The following is a 19759-nucleotide window of genomic DNA, read 5'->3' on the forward strand; positions in this document are numbered from 1 at the left end:
ATCTTTAGAAATCAACTACATAAATACACCAAGTCATTCCAGTTTGATCATTTGATCAGATTAACTTCAGGTGCTCATGCAGGTACATTTTATTTATACAGTTTGTTGTTGATCTGTTAGCTTTCTGGATAACTGGTCCGCGTTCCAAGAAGTGTTTTGCTGCACTGTTTGGCAGACCTGTGACATGCACACATCCAGAAGAGAAAGCATACTGATTGTAGTGATTGGATGGCAGCCACAAGTCTGATCCTGCAACCCAACTGTAGATTTGAAACAGAGCAACACAACTGTTTTCCCCGTTTCTTTGTACTTCTTTACATCAGACTGCAATTTGTCCTTTATATAATACACATCCACGATAAAGAATTTAAAGACATCTAAAAAAAGATGTTGGTTTGGCGAATCCCTCTTGATGTGTAATCTGATTACTGAATTATTTTCCAGAAATGGAGAAGTATTGTCTTATTTGCACGAAAGATTTGCATCTTCTGGGGTCATGTCGGCATATATAAAGGGCACTCATTGTTTTTTTCATTATTCTCGATCATTTGAGCGCAGGTGCAACCTTAATTGGCTCCCGTCTTTGGAAAAACAGCCGATTACTGTAATCTTGTACTCAGCCATGATCTGATGTTACATGACAAAGCTGCATGAACGTCTCATAACAGCCCAGATTAGTCCTCCTCCAGAGACTCTCGGATTGAGCCTCTTCATGTAAAGGAAGACTGTGTTCAAGTTCAAGTGTAAATTTCATCTTAATAAATTCCTCTGCAGCAGAAAACTAGAGGAAAAAACTTTCAAAAGTGGTTATCTATCTAATATTTCCTTCCATATCATGTTTTCCATAATACGTCTATTGTGTCTGATCAGAGGTCACTGCAGCAGGATTACAGCATCTGCTCATTCAGCACAGCCCATAATGGACATTCCAGGTACCATAAGACTCCACGATGTCTGTATACTATCTAGTGTAGCAGAAGTAATGTGTTATGATATATGTTTGCTCTGCACATATATTATTCAGACTGTGTGCTGCAAAGATTTCAACTTGTGCAAATGTTGCTTTTCCTGTTGCTGAATTGTGTTTTCTCTCTCATGAGAATTATGCCTGAGCATTTTGATAAGAAATGAAGGCGAGAAAAGCAAAATTATGATTCAGTAGTGCCTGGTGCGACATGAAAAATGCTCCCTCTCTGGCCTGTATTAAATAAGCCGCAGGCTCTCAGCACACAGTGGTAGACAGGGTAGCCTGCACTCCATAATTATTGACAGGTTTGATGTACTCGGCGAGTGGAAAGTATGGGGACATTGGAGTTTCAGTTGTCTACCCCCAGGCTCATGACTGTAATGGAAAGATTAAAAGCTGTGGTCACATCACCCACCCAGTACCAAAATACTAGCCGTTCCTCTCAGACTCCTGCCCCGTGTTTATTCCCATCACCTCCATTTTTACTTTCTCCCAGCCAGAGTAACTAGATTAAAGGGGATTCACTTATTTAAAGAGTAAAAGCTCTGAAGCTTATTTTTGGATCATCCAAGAATACAACTCCAGCAGCGCTTGAGCTCCAGAGGGAACTAACTTAAGTAAGCTACCTTTGCCTTGTGGGACAGTGTTGTGTTGTAGAGCAGCCAGTCAGTCAGAGGCTTAGTAGGTCAGCTCAGCGTTGTCTTTACTTTCCGTGCCACTCAGCCAGGATCACACTTTCATTTGTTGTACTCGGACGTGCTGCACCAAGAGGCTCCCTGCACAGCTCCATCATGTCTCTCAGGCTCCTGCCTGCTTTCGTTGTGGACAATGATGAAGATGATGACGGCAACTTCACAAAGTGGATGAGCAGCTACTGGGGTCACGGAGCAGAAACCGGACAGTCCAGAGAGAGAAAACGCAGTTTCAGAAGACCTGCGAAAATGCAAGCGGATCGAAGGGCATCACTCCCGACTGTGGTAAGGACCGCCAGCATTTGACGGATGCAAGCATGTGACTTTGAACAATATGTGTTTACACTGACATACAGACAGCAGTAAGACGCCTTGAACCAATGATCTGACTGGCACGGCATTAAAGGTGTTTTTAAACTGATGTAAACTTTTTGATACTACTACCTTCAAGAATAAATTAGCAAAAAAAGCACTGACGTCACAATGCAACGTCAGAGTGGGAAACTGAAAAAAGTTATACTGAAATATAAAAGAGAAAACCATATTGAAGAAAAATCTGTCTTCTGGCAGCCAGTAGATGAATGCATGTCTGCTGTGTCGTTCAGTAACAGGATGACCTGACCTGTATTTTGCCTCAACCTGCTGCTCATCAATAATGTGAGCTGATGCACAAGTATATGACTCTCCTCCATCACACACTAACACACAGACATGCACAGATAGATTGTTTTAAATTGATCATATCCTGCTGCAACTCGTGGATGCATGAGTTTATGTAGCTTCCTGTGCCGTGTGCAAACGTTCTGCCACATGCTGCTTTAACCAGAGTTCACTGCTGACTTTCCTACTCGCCATTTATCTCCAGCTGAAACAAACAGTCACAGACGTTTCTAAAAATCTGTGATGTTTTTTCAGTCATGGACTGCTGCATGCAAGAGAGCATGTGCTCTATGGAACGGTGGACAAAGTGCTGCTTTATTCACTGCCATGAGTGAACTGACTTTTCACTCGCCTCCCATAACGGAGAGGTCAGAGGTCAATGGCAGCTACACAGCAGCACACTTGTGGCTCATGCAGGAGGTGCTCAGTATAATGAGGGACATTCAGTTTACCAAAGTGGGTGTTCATCAGAAAGTATGTGTATACCCTGTAAGCTTAGGACTTGCATATTGTCATATGATCAGAGCTGCACTGCTATTCTGTTACATTTGGAGGTTTTGTGTTTTCTTCCTTTGGAACCAAAGAAAATCCTGATGGTGATGTGGAGCAAAAGCAGCTGATGGGAAACCTGATGACACATCCTCATATAGATGGGCCTCTCAAACAAAGCACAGAGGGCTGCGGCTCAGCTGAAAATTAGATTTATTTTCATTGTGAAAGCCTGTGCTTCCTGCTGCCGATGCAGACCGACGTGAGCGTTTGACCCAGAGGAGGAACAAGCTGAATCATCTGACTATTAATCCATAAGTACAGAGATATGTACTGTAATGGAGTCTTTTTAGACACTGCTGATGAACTCATATTCAGCCCCTAATTCCATTATAGGGATGTGGTGAAAATGTCAATAAAACAGAATGCAATTATGTATTTATTGAGTTTTCTGAAGTGTTTCTGAGTCCATGCAGTAATTTCCATTATAAAATCATGTGTTCACAAAGTGGTGAACCTCGCTCCACCCTCGCTCGTGAACGACTGAACCTTTCCAGGACGCCTGTTTACCTGTGGAATGATCCAAACAGGTGTTTTATAAGCAGATATTTACAAAAATCAATGAAGCTGATGAGCTCAGACATTAAATATATTGTCTTGGTGCTGTTTTCCATTGAGTTAATGTCAAAATGGATTTGGGTTACAACAATTCAGGGGAGGAGGTAGATGTAGGATCCAGTATTCGTGGAGTAAAACTAAGGACCTAAAAATCAGGATATCTCCGCATCTGCCGTGTTGTCTCTCTTGTGAGGAGCCCGGCTTTACATTGAAGTGCGCTAAACGAAATCACTGGAGTCTTTCTGACACACTCATCACTGTGAATTGTTGATTTTTTCATCACCGGCACTAAAGTTAAGCAGTGAGTGATGAAAGAGTCATAACACGAAGAAAAGTTAACACTTGCTTTGTTTTGACTGTAATCTCAGCTTGCCTGTGTTGCAACACATAAGTATAATAATCTGATTACTGCTGTTGTTTAAATAATCATTGAACAGACCGGCCTGAGTCTAGATGTAAACTATAATTAGGTGGATGCTCTGCTGACATGGTTACTTAAGAATATCAGGCGTGATTAACCCCGTTCAGACAACAGCTCAGCAGGATCGTCTCTTTGGTTTAATGGTCTTCACATTTTCAGCTTTTGTGGGAAACGTGGAAATGTCGCACTATTATTTTCCTTTCAGCTGAGTCACTGAGGTCTTACACTGTCTAACAGGACGTACTGTCCCTCTCTGTGTGGCCCACAGTCACAATTAGACGCCATGAAGCTGAACAGGCTCCATGCGGCTACAATGGCTCCCACCCCGAGCCACATCAAGCCGAGAGAGGAGAAGGGGGAGGTCAGGCCCCACCAGAGGGCTCGCCGGACCTCCTCGGACGACAACAACCGCTCCAAGTCGACCGTCCTGGAGAACCGCATCACCACCATCCCAGAGCTCACAGAGTCCTTCGAGAGGAGGCTGTGTCTCCGCGACAAGCAGAACATGTCTCTGGTGAGCAGAAGTGTTGCAAAGTTAATGGAGATTTAAGCAGGTTTGACAGTTTTCTGAACCAGGTCAGCGTGTTGTAGAGCATCCAGTTAACTGCAGGGTGGATCAGGTTTGGTGCACTCTGTCTTTCACTGTGATGAAGCCTTAAAGATTAAAGAGCACTTAGATGCAGATTACAAAACGTACTGACGGGATCACGGACAGGTTTGAACGGCCTGACGTGTTGAAAAGCTCATCTTTGTTCATCTTTGTGAGTGAAGCTTTCTGTGATTGGACATGACAGCAAACGCTGAATTAGGCTTCTCTGTTTTGACAGCTCAGCAAAGCAGCAGAAGGAATAGCTTCACTGCAACAATTACTGTATACTTTCACTGCATATACAGTATATTTACTGCTAATAACATGCAGTATATTCATCATCTGTAGCCAAATGTGTATTACGTTCAACAAAGCCTTCAAATCAAAAGTTGGACTGTTGTATGTTTGTGTTTCATCTTCAAATTTCATATTAATCATTTGAAAATACTGTTTTCCGTCAGTGCACTGGAGCAGTAAGAGTACAGTGCAACCAGCAGAGGTGGAAGGAGTACTCAGATTTTGTGCTTTCCACAGCGTAAAAATACTCTGCTGCGAGTAAAAGTCCTGCATTTTTTACTTCAGTAAAAGAACAAAAGTATTAGCATTAAAAAACACTGAAAGTACCCGAAGTAAAAGTGCTCGTCATGTAGAAAAGAATATCTCAGAATACCATATATCATAGTATTCGATTATACTTATTGATGAATTAATGTGCTTATTGATATTGAAGCTGGTACATGTGGTTTAACTTTAAATACTTGAATACTGAAGTTTTAGCTTAACATTGCATCATAACTGATTTCTTCATTATATTTGTATCATTAAACTGTCATGAAAGTCGCCTCTGAACCGTAGTGGAGGAGCAGTGTAAATGGAAATACTCAAGTTAACTATTAGAGTAAATGTACTGTTACTTTCCACCACTGGGAGCCAGACAGCATTAGTATTGTAAGTATACCTGATCGATCATTGTGGTCAGAGGCTGAGCTTTAAAAATAAAGCTGATTTCTTTCTTTTACAGAACGATGAAGATAAGCTGTGCCTGATCTGTCATGAGGACATGAGGAGGAGCGCAGGCGGAGTTCAGGAGCAGCACTGTTCGCACCGCTTCCACAAGGAGGTAAAACACAGTTCTTCAAGTCAGACACTGCATGTCTCCTGCACCCTCTGCTTACACAACCCTGACCCTCCCATCGCCAGCAGCCTCTGCATGTTCAGCCCAATCCCAGCATGTCACATATCAGATCCACGGCGCATGCAGGCAGCTCACTCCTGGACATGCATGATGTGAAGCGGGATGCAAACAATCTGCCTGCACCTGAAACTCTCTCTGTGGAAGCGCGGAGCTCCAGCAGCTCCTACTGACCGCCGTGTCTCCGTCTGATGGGCGCTGAAGGCAGCTCGGAGGACAGAGCAGTGTCGGCCCCGCAGCGGCAGCGAAGCGGCGGCGTTGCAGGTGAGGAGGCTCTCGGACGAGAGGAGGAAGTCGGCGGACGGACCGATCCCCACGGAGAAGGAGCAGCACGCACTGCGGCGTCAGCTGTCCCTGCGGAGGCATCGCTGAGATCACTCTGCGGAAGGAGGTGACTCCTCGGAGGAACAGTGGAGGATCTGCAGCCCGTGGGGCCTAACTTCAGGGGCCGCACCTGAACCGGTCATGGTGTGGCGTTCAAGTGTTCAAATGTCAGGGCCGTAACTGTGCCTGACGTGATCCTGTCAAACTGCAAACTGCTCTGTGGGTTTAATTGGATAATTTGCAATCAGTCAGTCAGACTTTGTATAGCACTGTTCATACAAAGCACTGTAACACAAAGTGCTTTACATAATACAAAAAGAACAAAAGCCAAATTCGAGATAAACCACAAATCATAATTACATCCAATTAGGAAAGTCTGAATTAAAAGATAAGTTAGCACTTTATTAATGCCCCATAGGAGAAAATAGCGTTACAGGCAGCGCCAATAGTATTAGAAATATGAAACAGAGACATAGAAGGGAATAAAAATAGAGAGCAAATAGAGAATAAATTCATGAAGCACAGGTGTGAGGTATTTTCTTCATAGCAGTATATAAAAGATGTCAGGATGTCATGGAATCGGACTTTTCTGTTTGATTTTAAATATCACACAGGGAGAACATCTGAAAAGTCTTTCAGTGAAACAAAACAGTATTAAAAAGATTTAATATGGCTCTTACTGTAGATGAACTGCTGTGGTTTAGCTATTTCCTGTTTCCAGTAATGTTATTTACAGTAGAGTCTGAGGACTTGTAGGACAGCGTGTGTCATTTTGATAGCTTGGAAGTTAATGGAGGACAAACTAATGTGTGTTTTCAGTGTTTGTGTTTTGTGTTGTAACAGATGAGAAATAAATAATCAGGGCAAAAAATTATCCAGTTATCTACTTTTTATTTCTTGAGCTCTTTTGTAACCACATGTGACAGCAGCGTCCTCACAGCCGGGGCTCAGGGTCACTGTGGAGCCTGTTGTGTGTGTGCTTTCTGTGGGTCAGCATGTTGGAAACTACCTCCTGGCATCTGTGAGGGGAATCAATACCTGCAGGAATCACAAACATTCAGCCTGTAATAAGCTCTTTTAACATGTGTTTCAGTGCATGGAGCAGTGGCTGTGGAAGAAGCAGATGTGCCCCACATGCCGAGTCCACGTGTCCATGCTGAAGCCCCTCTACTGGTCTTCGTCCCGCACCAAAGTCCCATAATGGTCCCGTACCTACACCTGCCATGTCTGCATGCCCGTGTGACCCACTGATCCCCAGACCTCCACCTCACCTCAGTCCCTCTGCATGAACGGTGCTCCTTGGTCAACGTGTGAGGGTTTACTGACAACAGCACTCATCTTCTGTCATAGTAGGGCCCCTGGACAGTGTGTGGCCCCAAAATAACAGACAGAAAATGTCATTTTTTGGGGCTTTTTTGGGAATAGCATTCATTTTCCATTTCACTTATCTACTTTAATTACATAACCATGTTTTACAATTTCTCACATTTGTGTGTTTAAAATATGTATTTAAAAGATAAATATACCCACCAATCACAACACAACAGAGTGAAATCGTACAAATATAATATAAAGTTTCCATATTTTATTCTTCCTCAAGTGCTCAAAAAGAAATTTTGCTTCCAAAAGTAAGCTACAAACAAAACAATGCACATTTAAAAATACTCATCAAACAGTTGGTTCAAACAAAGGTCCCGCCTCTCGCTGGGTAGACAGCCAATCGTACTTTAGGATGGCATTTGAGCTGGCCAATCATATGTCAAGGGTGGTTTGCAAATCCTGCCATGGCCAAGGGATGTCCTGCTCTACTCTGCTCACATTAGCTTACCTTGATGTTCTTACCTTGTCCTACCAATAATCACTTCTCATGCCTAAATCTAACCAACCCAACCGAAGAAGGCAACTAGTACAAGCCAATCAGAGGCCTAGTGGGGCGGGTCATCCCTTCACCATAGCAGGATGCAAGCTTTAGGCCCCGGACACCGCTGCTGGCAGCCGGTCCAGGCCAAGAAATAGCCCCTTAAATTGGTTATTTTTTACACTTTAATAGATAAGATATATGACTCATTAACTGGCTTCAGAGCTGCTGGTGGGAGGATTTTGTTGCCTTTTGACAGAGCCAGACGAGCTGTTTCCCTCAGTTTCCAGTCTTTATGCTAAGCTAAGCTAACCAGCTGCTGGTTTTAGCTTCATATTTAGCATCTCATCTAACTCTTGACAAGAAAGCAGAAAGGCATATTCCCCAGATGTCCAATTCTTTTCTTTAATCAAGTCCTGATCATTTAACTTTCTGCACATTGAATTGACATTTAGTTTTGAAAAATAAACATCTGAACAACACATTTTTTAATAACATAAACCATTTTTAAACCTCTCCTCTGTCTGATGAGCACAAACACATCATATACAGAGTGTCAACAGTGTGTTAGCGTGTGTGTAGTATTTGCATATTCAAACTAACTGGCCAGTGTTTATGTATTGTACACTCAGTCCGTGCTGACGGCATGGACAGAAATAATGATACTTACAGCTTCACGGTGACTGAGAGTGAGTGAACGCACCCACCTGTTTTCTGCCTGTTGATAATACTCACTCTGAAGTCTGAAAAGTGAACTCCTCCTGAACTGTCATCCTGTACCTCAGTTAGCATCTGCTCCATCTTCCTGCCTTATCTGTGCTATTGTTTTGCATGTGAGGTCTAATCTGCCGTCATCTACGAACTGTTGAGTATCTTGCACTGCCACATGAGAGTTTACAGCGTCTGCTCGATGTCCAACACAATCGGACTGCCTGTACATAAATATATCCATATAAATGTATTTCTAGTTACTGACAAATATGTCATTGTTTTCCCATGTACAGTATGTGTATCACTACTGCTTTTATTTCATGTGATGTTAAATCCTTTACTAACCCCGGTGATCAGTTGAGGTGTTGTCAGGATTTGTGTCCAAACTAAAAAACATGTGTTTCCACTGATAATGTCTGTTAGGATCTCAGTAATTATAGCTGGAAGGTATCCAAGTCATTTTCTTATCTCTTTAAAGGGGAATTGTCACTGAGCTATAGTCAGGCCTGCTGTCCTCTCTCAGAGATGTAAATTTGTTTTTCGGATTGTCTTTCATACATGAAATATTAAACATTTTGTCGCTGTCTGACATTTTATAAGACGCCTTCAGCTGCTGCGTTCACTGTCCCCCTGAGAGCCAACTGCTGACACACAGCCCTGCTGTCCACTGTTGTGGTCTTGACGTGACACTCCCATGCTTAATGTGGTTTCAACAAACATACACTTTTCTGCGTAATATGCCATTTATAGTCGCTACCTCTTCATCGCTTTTATTGTTCGGATTTTAACTCTGCAGCTCACACCGAGGCCAGTAATAATAGCATTGGAGGGATTCAGATCCTATAATCACAGCAAGTAGCATCATAATAGCTCTCTCTCAGCAGATATTTTGACTTGAGCAGGTAAAACACAGGTAGGCATAAATGATATTGACGGTTTCGTTCCATCAAGGTTTGCAAGCACCATCTCAAAGCCTTGTCACTTGTCAGAACACTTCCTGTTCCTGTTTATCCAATGTTTTGCATCCATTTAGGAGAAATTATACAGCAAATACTGTAAATATTAGAAAGTAGTGAGTTCCATTCCTCCTGAAAATGCAGGGAAATCTTGCACACTTTATAAACTGTAATGTGTTCAATTATTATTTTTGTTGTTGTTTTGTTATTATTATTTGGACTCACAATGGCAAAGGTGTCCTTTGCAGTTTTCTTAAAGTTAAAGTTAAAGTTGAAGTTAAAGTTAAAGTGAATCGCTGCCGTTCAGTATTAACTTTACAGGCCGCAGTTTAAGGTGTAATTTGGTCATATGAATCAATATAAAGCATTTTCTGTGTCGGCGTTCTGATTCATACGATGACACCGTGAATTACAGGAAGTTACTGTTTAAACTGCGGGTGTTACCACGAAAAGAAGTGAAGCGACGGACCAAAGCTCCAGGCTGGAGATAAGAGGGTCTACGTGCCGGACGTCTTGTCCCGGTCCGGCTCGGCCTGGCAGACGGAAAGTAGCGGTTTCCACCCAGCAGGGCGGGACCGGGCCGGAGCACGAACAGGCGGAGTGAAAGTGCACACGTGGACACCTGAGACCGACGCGCACTCCAGCCAATGACAGCACGCACCGATGACGCCACTCATCGCTGCCATCCAATGGGATGGTTTATTGGTGGTAAAAGCCTAAAATGTTTGGAGACGGAAAGATTGGAAGAAAAAAAAAGAAAAAAAGAAAACGTTGTGAAACGGGTCCGGAGGCTGCTGGGAGTCGGAGGAGATAACCGATGTTTACTTCGTGACTTGCCGAAGAGCAGAGGGGATAAATCTCGATGTTGTCACGGGAAAAAAGATTTGCGTGATGAGAAAATGAGGATGTTTTGATTTATTTTTGGCTCAACGTACTTCGCAACTTTTCATCTCCAGGAACAAACACACTTGGGTAAGACCCCCCTTTTTCCTTTCTGCTGTGAAGGAATTTTGGGATACTGTTTCCTGTACAGTGGCTTCATAATGCATTATATCAAGTTTGATTTTTACACTATACTGTGCACTGATAAGGTCTGATGTTCACGTTCAGGCTCAGTAAACCACATCTTAATGTTGGTCTCTGCAGCCCTGTTTGTTTTAATTATCTCACGGTACACATTAAGCGACTTGTGTGTTTTATCAGGTTAACAGCCCTTATAATCTCTATTTATAAGCTCTGCAGCCTTTGACTGCTGTGCCAGAGTAAATGACAAAGAGAGCTTTCTGGCAGGTCATGAATGTCCTTAAAAAAAATGTTTTTGTACACAGGTGTACACTTGTTTATAAAAGGTGTCACCAGCAAATTAAAAAAGATGGAAAAAACCCCACAAATGCCTTCACAATTATTCCACTAAGCTCAGCTGATGTCAGCGAGCTCTGTATGCAAAAATGATGCAAAAAGTGATGCATGTGATATTAACTTTCAGCCTTATCCCTTCGTGTATGGGAGGTTTTAAGAAGTCCTGCGTCTAAAATAAAGTAAAAACAGTAGTAGCAGATGCACTTAAAGGTATCAGTAGCTGTAAGGTAGCTGACTCATCGTGTGCAATGACCTCAGCTGATCTTTATTATTGATGCTTCAATACCTAAGCAGTACTTAAACTTTATGACTGGTCAAGGTGGTGCTAATTTGATCTGTTTTGATCTGTTTGGTGGTGTTTCTGTCCCCAGCTCCTCCCGTAGGCCAGCACCTTGACATGGAGCTTGCTGTCGAATAAATATGATCGAGGAGCAAGTGCATTGTTTTCCTTTGGTTGAAGTATAAAGTAGCATCTCAGAGCTGTACTCAAGGAAAGTAAAAGTACCTCACAGTTGTACTTAAGTGCAATACTCAAGTTACTTTCCACCACTGAGTATAATAAAATGTGTGTTCATTCCCTCATATGAAAATGTGTGGGAACCTCTGAATGTGGAAACAAGGCTGCACAGATGTTGTTGTTGACATTGGGAGTAAAATCCGAAGTCTTCAGCAGCATGGAGTGACACAAGGGAGCGATTGCCATGGCGACTGAAGTGTTTTCCTCCCTCTGAAGAGGCTGCACAGGCGAAGGGCCGTCGGACACAGATGAGCTCAGTTTAACATCTCAAACAATCCCTTTTTATTGAGCGTCCTCCTTTAAAAGGTTCCCTTTGTTGCGACCGGAATATTGTCATCTCCATCACAAAGGGGGTGCAGCCACACACCTCATTCTGATTCTCACTATTGATGTCGCTCCTGTTTTGCTGCCAGAGTTTAAAAAGCATCAGACAGTCAGACGGGTTTCTAAAGCGCCTTCATCCTCTTTAAAGTAATTTCATATTTACAGTGAAACCACAAGGAGGCACAGAACACACGGCTGACTTTGAAGTAGCAGCTTTGTTTGTTTCTGACTCTTTTTCTTTTATTGGAGATACGTTTTGTTCCCTTGAGAGAGCAAACATGTGGCTGCACACAGCGGATGATGACAGCCCGGACTGCGTCCACCGACACCAGCACACATCAATCACGCTCAGGTTCGCTTGAAAGGAAATGATGGCTAATCATTACCGAGGATGTAATACAATCAATGTCTAATCCAGTCATAAAAACTGCTCTGTTGTATAGTGCAGGACTGGATCTCGTATGTTAAGGTTAAAGTGCGAGTCTCGCAATGCTCTAACAGGTTTCTTTCCCCGTCCAGACACACTTCTACCAAGGTCAGCTGAGGGCCCGTCGCCAGCACACACACTAATTATGTCTAATTATGCTGTTGAACTAAATTGCAGGCACTCCTCCGCTTTTCCCTTCACATTTCTTATTCCTTCTCTTTGCCAGCAGCGCTAAAAATACCGTATATGCCAGTGGAAGAACACTTTGTCTAAAATATATGCCAAATTATAGTGTTTGTGTTGACGCTTCTTACTACCTGCGTTTTACTTCCTGATGGAATGTAGAGGCAGTAGTGAGAAGAAAACCCTGATTCATGTCCAGAGGAAGCATCTGCTTTCAGAAGAAAAGAAGAAGAAGAAGAAGAAGCCTTTATTGTCACACCACATAGTACATGCATTTAGTACACATGCTTGGTGAAATTTTCTGTCCGCTTTTGACCCATCCTAGTCGTCCTTCCTGGTCAGGTGGTGATCTTCATGCATGTTTTTTTGGGGGGGGTTCATTTCTTATGGAGGATCCCCCAGGTGAACACGGGGAGAGCATGCAAACTCCACACAGAAAGGCCCCTTTTTCCTCTCGAGATAAGGACAGCAGGCACCGAAGGCATGGTGGAGGACACCCTCAACGCCCCAGGGGGGAATCGAACCTGGGACCTTCTAGCTGTGAGGCAACAGTATTGCCACTGTTCCACCGTGCCACCTAGCTGCCTACCTTTTCTGTTGTAGTGCGAGAGGAAATCACATTTTCTCGGATCACTGAGATGTCAGCACTTCCCTGCAATAATGCAATTATCCGTAACGACCACTAATAGATGTGTTTCCTGTACGATTCAGGTGTCGTGAGTCATGGGAAGCTTCAAAGGCCACGCGCTTCCTGGAAGCTTCTTTCTGGTGGCTGGGATCTGGTGGATAGGGAAGCACTCACTCTGGTACGCCACCCGCAGGAACAAGAACATCGGCTCCACTCGGCTGGCCAGCAGAGCCTCGCAGCGCCGCCTGGAGATCATCGAAAGCTCTGTCATACTCTTCTTCTCTTTTTTTGGTGCGTACACAGGTCTTCCTGTTTGGCCAGCAAACATTAATAGGAAAAGTGACATGAGCGATATGAGCTTGTAAGAAACGACCGGTTGAGGTTTTGTCTGCTTAAATCCAGCACACATGAAAGCAGTTTAAAGAGACTTCAGTGACTGGATATGAGCAGAGAGTGACACAAATACGAGCTCACACTATTCACTCTGATCTGAGCGTTTCCTCTGCTGTGCTCCCCAGGGATGATGGCAGAGCAGTTTTTGGCAGATGGGCCCAAACTGCAGCTGTACGACTTTGCAGAGAAACACTGGGAGGATCTGATGAACTGGCAGCACGCCACCATGTATCTGTTCTTTGGCCTGTTTGGGACTGTGACTCTGATCATTCACACCACAGAGGCTGCACCGCTGGCGCTGGATAGGTTAATGCTGGCTATCGCTTTCTTCAATGAAGGTAAGAAAAACGACATTTGCATTGTCCAGCATTCATTTTGACACGCCCCCCCCCCCCCCCCCCCCAAGCCAATCAGAGGAACTCAACGTCATCAGTCCCTCCCAACAGGTTCCAAATGGGTTCAATTACATTTATCATAAACTGGATGTTATTTAACTCTATTGGTTACAGTTCATACAACTGTCAAAATGTTGTACAATATTAGTTACAATTAGTACAATGTATTTTCATACCTTTAAACTCAGTGTTCCGTTACTTTTAGGTGTTTCACTTGTTTAGCAATTATTTTTAGCATTTCAACCATTTATCCACTGATTTATCCATAAATTTCAACCATTCATCAACTTTAGCCCACTGTTTCAACCATTTATCCATTCCTTTTCTATTTGAACACTTCGCTACCTTTAACTCTTTCAACCACACTTTTAGCTAATTGTTTGGAGTTCTCTGCTAATTTTCACACATTCATTTGCAACACATTGTGCTCATGTTAAAGCTGACACAATATATTTTGTAATCTAGTTACTTAATTTTTTTCAATTTAGATGAGGTACCCTGCAGTTTTCCCATGTACCCCCAGTAACTGCAGAACTGTACCCTGGCTGGGTTAGACCATGGACATACTGTATGTACATAAGTCCCTCAAAAAGGAGCACATGAATGCGTTTTTACAGCTGAATCACAAACAAAAATGAAGTAAAGACGCCATTCGACAGTTTGACAAACTAACGAATGCCAGCGAGTAACTAAAAACCAATAAAAGGTTAAAAACTTATTTCTTGTCTATGTTCCTGCTGATGACTGTCTCTTTGTTCGGGCAGGATTTCTTTTCCTCTACCACCTCCATGGCAGGAGTATGCTGGACGTCCATGTACATCAGCTCCTTCTTTACGCCATCTTTGGTGATGCTCTTGTTGCCTTCCTGGAGGTCTTCCACCGAGGTAACATTATCCTGGAGCTGCTGCGCTGCACCCTCACTCTCCTGCAGGGAAGCTGGTTCTGGCAGGTAAATCTGAATGTTTGCGTGTATGAGCAGAAGTTAAGGCCAGTGCTTAATAACTCCTGACGTCGCCTTCTCTTTGCCCAAAGATTGGTTTTGTGCTGTACCCTCCTCATGGCCCTGAGTGGGACCTGAGTGATCATAACAACATGATGTTCATCACCATGTGTTACTCCTGGCACCTCGCCTTCGCCATGCTCGTCGTGAGCGTGCTCTACTGCACCGTCAGCTGGTAAGAACCTGCTCCACAGCACATGTGGAAGTCTTGCAGAAGTCATACGTTCACACTCTCTCATAGCGGTTTATGTCATGTGTGACTGTGGTGTTTGTTGTGCTTTCTCTGTAGTGTGGTTCGCTCCAGATTGAAGAGGACTCCTCCGATGGAAATGGGACTTCTGAAGCCCAGGGAGAGGGATCCAGAGTCAGAGGATGAGATTTTATGAAGAGGACTGTTCTACATCTACATTGTGACTCATGTATATAACAGTTAAATCAGGGATATGATGTTGGCAGTTCAAGCAGCAGTACAACTATCACAAATAATCAATATTTATATGAAATAATAGAGTTTAACATGCATTAAATTCACCATGGGGCACCACTCTTAACAAAGGCAAAACAAAAGGCAATTAACTAATTCATTCAATTCGTGTACATTGGCCTTAATTCTTCCATCCATCCATCCATTTTCTATGCCGCTTATCCCTTTCGGGGTCGCGGGGGGCCTTAATTCTTCATCCACACAAACTATTCACACAATACAAATGGATGAATAAATGCAGTGAATATACAGCTATAAACAGCTGATGAATGCATGAATGAAATCATGAATACAGTGACAGACAGTTAATGACTGAATACAGTGACCGGTGTATACCAGCTGCTGCAGTGAATGACAGTAATGAGACAGGAGAGCACTGAGTGGATACAAATTTAGGCGTTAACCAATGAAATTCAGCCGCTGAGAGGCTGGTGTTGCAGATGGTCAGGAGAATCATTGCTCAGGAGGAGGAGGAGGAGCAGTGCCTGTCCTTTCACTGTGGCCTGATACCTTTCATATACTGTCATATCACTTTGTCATTATTCATTTGCACACACAGTTTAAGTGGACATGAACTCATAAGGGAAGCTTTTTTATGGATTGCATGCTTTTCTTTTTGACTTGCCAAACTTTTCTTTGTCAGACGTTTCGGTGTTCAGCAGCTCGTGGTGAAAACAATCATATACCGTGTTACTTGAAAGCATGTCTTAAAGTATTTTATGTGGCTTTTTAATTTTTCAATGTTAAGAGGTTGAGTCACACATGTGAGTCAAATACAACTGTCAAAAAATAATAATTTTATTAAAATTGTTTTTTGCTATTGGACTTAATTACTGATTATATTATATTTGCTATTGTTGTTTATGCATTTCTTCTTTTTTGCTGTATTTATTTGGTGCGTCTTAAGGGACTGCAGGGACAACATATTTGTCAGTGGTACGTAACATAAAACACTTTATAGTAACACTTTCCTGTCATTTGAAAAGTTATAATAGGACTATCTGCAGAATTTATTCTTTGTGAGACTTGATGAGATGACCAAAATCATGCATGTATCACCATAAATCTTATTTCTCACTGTATTAGTGAAATCACAGTATGTCATGTTAACAACAAACAATCACTCAGATCATTTGATCAGGAGACAGAAATAGCTTGAAAAGGCTGATAAATTCCCCCTGCAGACTTATTTTTGTAAGGACAACACAATACATATCTGACAACAGGCGTCAGCAAAGATCGTCTGTGTTCAAGAAGACCAATCACTCATTTCTTAAAAACGTGTCACGTCTGACAGTGTTAGCTTTAATACTGAAGCTTTCCTTCCTGCAGATTCCCTTTGTTTACAACAGATAATCTGATATGCTGTAAACCGGACGTAATTGTATATAATTAGGCCTGCAAGTAACAATTGTTTTTAATATTGACCAATGTCACAGGCATTTTCTGGATTATCTAATAAACAAATGATGTATGAAATGTCAGAAAATAGTGAAAAATGTCAATTTAATTTAGCAAAAATATTCAAAAAATTAATTTAATTATCGGATAAAACGGGGGAAAAAAGCAAATCATCAGAACTGGAAATCTTAATAATGTTTCGCCTTGTTGCATCAAAATAAACTAAATATTTAAGATAAATTGAAATGCTTGAGGCTGAATCTTATTTTTCCTTCAAGTCTCTGTAATCAGACTAAAGTTGGTGAACTTTTCCCTGTTTTGCTGTAAACTTGAGTTACGTAGCAGACAAAAAACAGATCAGAGTGAGAGCTCATGCTGCGTCTCCGCTCGTGACTAACCTGAAGTCATCCACCTGGCCGGGTAAGATACCTGACAGGTCCTCAACCACGTGACGGTATTGTCAATCCTCACAGATTTGAGGAAACCGGCAAATTTCCTCTCTGGCTCCAGGAAACAACCAGAAACCTTCAGCAGCCCAGTCGCCTCTGAGGGATCTCCAGCTATGGATAAATTAAAGTCTGTGTTAAGCGGCGAGGAGGCGCGCAGAGATGACCGAACTGTTCTGGAGGTAAAACCTGGACACTGATTTCAGGCTCACGCTCTTTAAACCGTAACCTCACCTGTTTGTTCATTTTTAAACTCTGTTCGTGCAGACTGTCAATGAAGCCTCTACCCTGGGCTGGGGAACACGTGTGAAGGGATTCATCGGCTGTTTCGTGGTCGGGGCCGCGTGCACCGTTTTGGTGAGGATCTATAATAATTTCTGTGATCACCTGCTGTTGCTGTGTTGAGCTCCATACAATGAGGAAGAGCGCGCGGTGGCCTTACTGGTTCTTCTTGCCCTGAGGAATGCGCTGATGTGAAGCTTGGCAGCGCCCTGCCTTCAGCTGCAGCTCAGAGATGAAACCTGCAGTTTCTGAGCGAGAAAACCACCAACCATCCGTCTGCGTGTCTGTCTTTGCAGGGGGTGTGCGTGCTCTTCATCCCCAGGGTGGGGCTCACTCTCTTCATTGTGTTTTACACTTTCGGAAACATATGTGCTCTGTGCAGGTCAGTGTCACGACAAGAAGAGCGAATCAGATTCAAGCAGCTGGTGATGAAACTGATGTTTTCTTTTAAGGAGGAATTTGTGACTATAGACTTTTTTCTCTTGTCTCACAGCACCATGTTTCTGATGGGCCCGCTGAAGCAGCTGAAAAGGATGTGTGACAAAACAAGAGCGCTGGCCACCACAATCATGCTTGTGAGTGCACAGAGGTGATTTCTAAGAGCTTCTCGGAGGCAGCTGGACTTGCTTGAGGTTCTAGAGGACGTTTCTCATCTCATCCAGGAGGCCTCCTCATCTGTAACCAACTGGAGGGGAGTCCCAGGCCTTTGTCCTCTGGCAGGATCGTTCACACCTTGGGAGTCACTGGACCACCTCCTCTGTACAGTGATGGTCGTTCCAGTTGGACGTAGATGCCTTCTTTCACTCCTCTTTCAAACCATTGGTCTTGTTTGGCCAAAATAAGTACATTATTGTCCTCAAATGAGTGTTCCTTGTCCTTAAGATGTAGTTGCACTTGAACAGAGGAGGTAGTCTTTGACACCACTTATCATCCACTTACAATAACACTCATTCACACCATGACTCATCTGACCTTAATGACTCATGTGACCTCAGCAACTCCCATGGTGTGAACAACCCTGCAAGAGGATGAATGTCTGGGACTCCCCACCGGCCAGTTAGACCTGATTAACCCTCTTGGATGAGCACCGAAACGTCTTCTGTAGCTACAGGCGAGTCCAGTTGCCTTTGCAAAGCATTTAGAAGTACGATGACCTGAATGAGAATGAGTGTTGATTTTACCTGTTGCTCTGTTTCATGCGCGTACAGCCTAATTTCCCATAAGTCTGCAGAGATCTAAAGGGAAATTAATAAGGAAAATATGATGACATTAACCTGGATGTAACACTGAGGACTTTGTGTACGTGTTACTTATTTAAATATGCTCAAGCACAAAAAAGTGTTGCAAATTTGCTGATGTAAATGAAAAATTCAAAGGAAATCATGTCAAACCTCTTTAAATGGGATTAAGTGCACTGTGTGTGAGTTCACCACCTGAAATTAAGACTCATTCTCTCACCACTGATGAAGGATGAGGGCCAAGCCTCAACCAGTATGTTTAAAAAGCTCCATGTTTGTCCCGTTCATCCTTCCAGACGTGCCTTGTGTTGACCCTCTGTGCAGCCTTCTGGGTGAGCGAGCTCATCATCATTTCTAACTAAGAACGTGATGCAGTGATGAAGGCTGATCTCTCATAGACAGCACTTTGGTTTTTCTTTCAGTGGAAGAACTTTGGACTCGCTTTGTTATTTTGCATCTTGCAAGTCTTGTCGTTCACCTGGTGAGTCTTTTCAGTTTGTCTTTGTGGATTTTGGTCTGAAATGAAGAAAAAATGGTGACAGAAAATGTGCTTTGTTTGCAGGTACAGTCTGTCGTACATCCCGTTTGTGAGGTTCGTCTTTTAAACACCATTTATTCAAAACAGTTGCAGAAATGTTCAGAATTAAAATGTCATTTGCAGCCCGTCTGGATGTCTGATGTGTGTGAATTAACTTTCCAGGGAGGCAATATTGAGGATGGTGTCGATCTGCTTGAAGTGAGGCTTTGTGCGGTGGCTTCCAGCTAGATGACGTGTTTTTTAGGACTGAAGTGACTGAAACAGCCTCCTCATGCTTCTGCTTCAGAGTCTGCGACTCTTCCTGCAGCACATACGCACACGTTTTATCTCCAAAGATGCTTCTGTTTCTGCTTTGTGCTTCATTCATTGAGCTGATTGATTGTTGGTATGTATTGATCACTTGTACCAGTTTTAATGAGTGTGGGCTTGGTTTGTAATATGTGTAAATACTTGTAATAAATTAATGTTTTAATGGTTTCGTAAATGAGTGCAGCGTCATTATTTCTGTGTAAGACTTCTATAAAGAGAGTCTTCCAATTTCAAAATGTTCTATAATCTAAATAACATTTATGTGAAGCACAAATATAATTTACAAACTCAGATCCTACAAATGCCTGCAGTAATAATCTGACTGTGGTTAAAATTGCATTGCACAGACACACCAGAC

General features: G+C 42.8%; 3 protein-coding genes across 7 annotated transcripts; all 3 read left to right on the forward strand.

The window, feature by feature from the left end:
- Positions 1 to 1448: 1448 nt before the first annotated feature.
- Positions 1449 to 9171, forward strand: lnp1 (leukemia NUP98 fusion partner 1). Of its 4 annotated transcripts, none has more exons than XR_011602132.1 (5): positions 1449 to 1944; positions 4116 to 4361; positions 5458 to 5556; positions 5833 to 6171; positions 7046 to 7161. XR_011602132.1 is itself a non-coding variant. In XM_070961172.1 (5 exons), the coding sequence occupies exons 1-4, from the start codon at positions 1759 to 1761 to the stop codon at positions 5998 to 6000; spliced, it is 699 nt and encodes a 232-aa protein (XP_070817273.1). In that variant the 5' UTR covers positions 1449 to 1758; the 3' UTR covers positions 6001 to 6019; positions 7046 to 9171. The 4 variants fall into 4 exon arrangements, 3 of the variants coding, with proteins under 3 accessions (XP_070817273.1, XP_070817274.1, XP_070817272.1); XM_070961172.1 differs by having other exon boundaries at positions 5833 to 6019; positions 7046 to 9171; XM_070961173.1 differs by lacking the exon at positions 5833 to 6171 and having other exon boundaries at positions 7046 to 7349.
- A 1091-nt stretch (positions 9172 to 10262) lies between these two features.
- tmem45a (transmembrane protein 45a) lies at positions 10263 to 15263 on the forward strand. Of its 2 annotated transcripts, none has more exons than XM_070961333.1 (6): positions 10263 to 10449; positions 12999 to 13206; positions 13434 to 13646; positions 14468 to 14652; positions 14736 to 14878; positions 14993 to 15263. In XM_070961333.1, exons 2-6 carry the CDS (start codon positions 13011 to 13013, stop codon positions 15087 to 15089), a joined length of 834 nt encoding a protein of 277 aa, XP_070817434.1. In that variant the 5' UTR covers positions 10263 to 10449; positions 12999 to 13010; the 3' UTR covers positions 15090 to 15263. The 2 variants fall into 2 exon arrangements, with proteins under 2 accessions (XP_070817434.1, XP_070817435.1); XM_070961334.1 differs by lacking the exon at positions 10263 to 10449 and adding an exon at positions 12176 to 12212.
- Positions 15264 to 17063: 1800 nt separating this feature from the next.
- On the forward strand, positions 17064 to 19511 carry sft2d2a (SFT2 domain containing 2a). Its single transcript, XM_070961434.1, has 8 exons — positions 17064 to 17216; positions 17302 to 17391; positions 17613 to 17698; positions 17810 to 17891; positions 18851 to 18886; positions 18977 to 19035; positions 19117 to 19146; positions 19255 to 19511. The coding sequence occupies exons 1-8, from the start codon at positions 17151 to 17153 to the stop codon at positions 19292 to 19294; spliced, it is 489 nt and encodes a 162-aa protein (XP_070817535.1). The 5' UTR covers positions 17064 to 17150; the 3' UTR covers positions 19295 to 19511.
- The last annotated feature ends 248 nt before the right edge of the window (positions 19512 to 19759 follow it).

Source organism: Chaetodon trifascialis, chromosome 4, assembly GCF_039877785.1.
Source record: "Chaetodon trifascialis isolate fChaTrf1 chromosome 4, fChaTrf1.hap1, whole genome shotgun sequence".
In the NCBI taxonomy this organism is placed as follows: Eukaryota; Metazoa; Chordata; class Actinopteri; order Chaetodontiformes; family Chaetodontidae; genus Chaetodon; species Chaetodon trifascialis.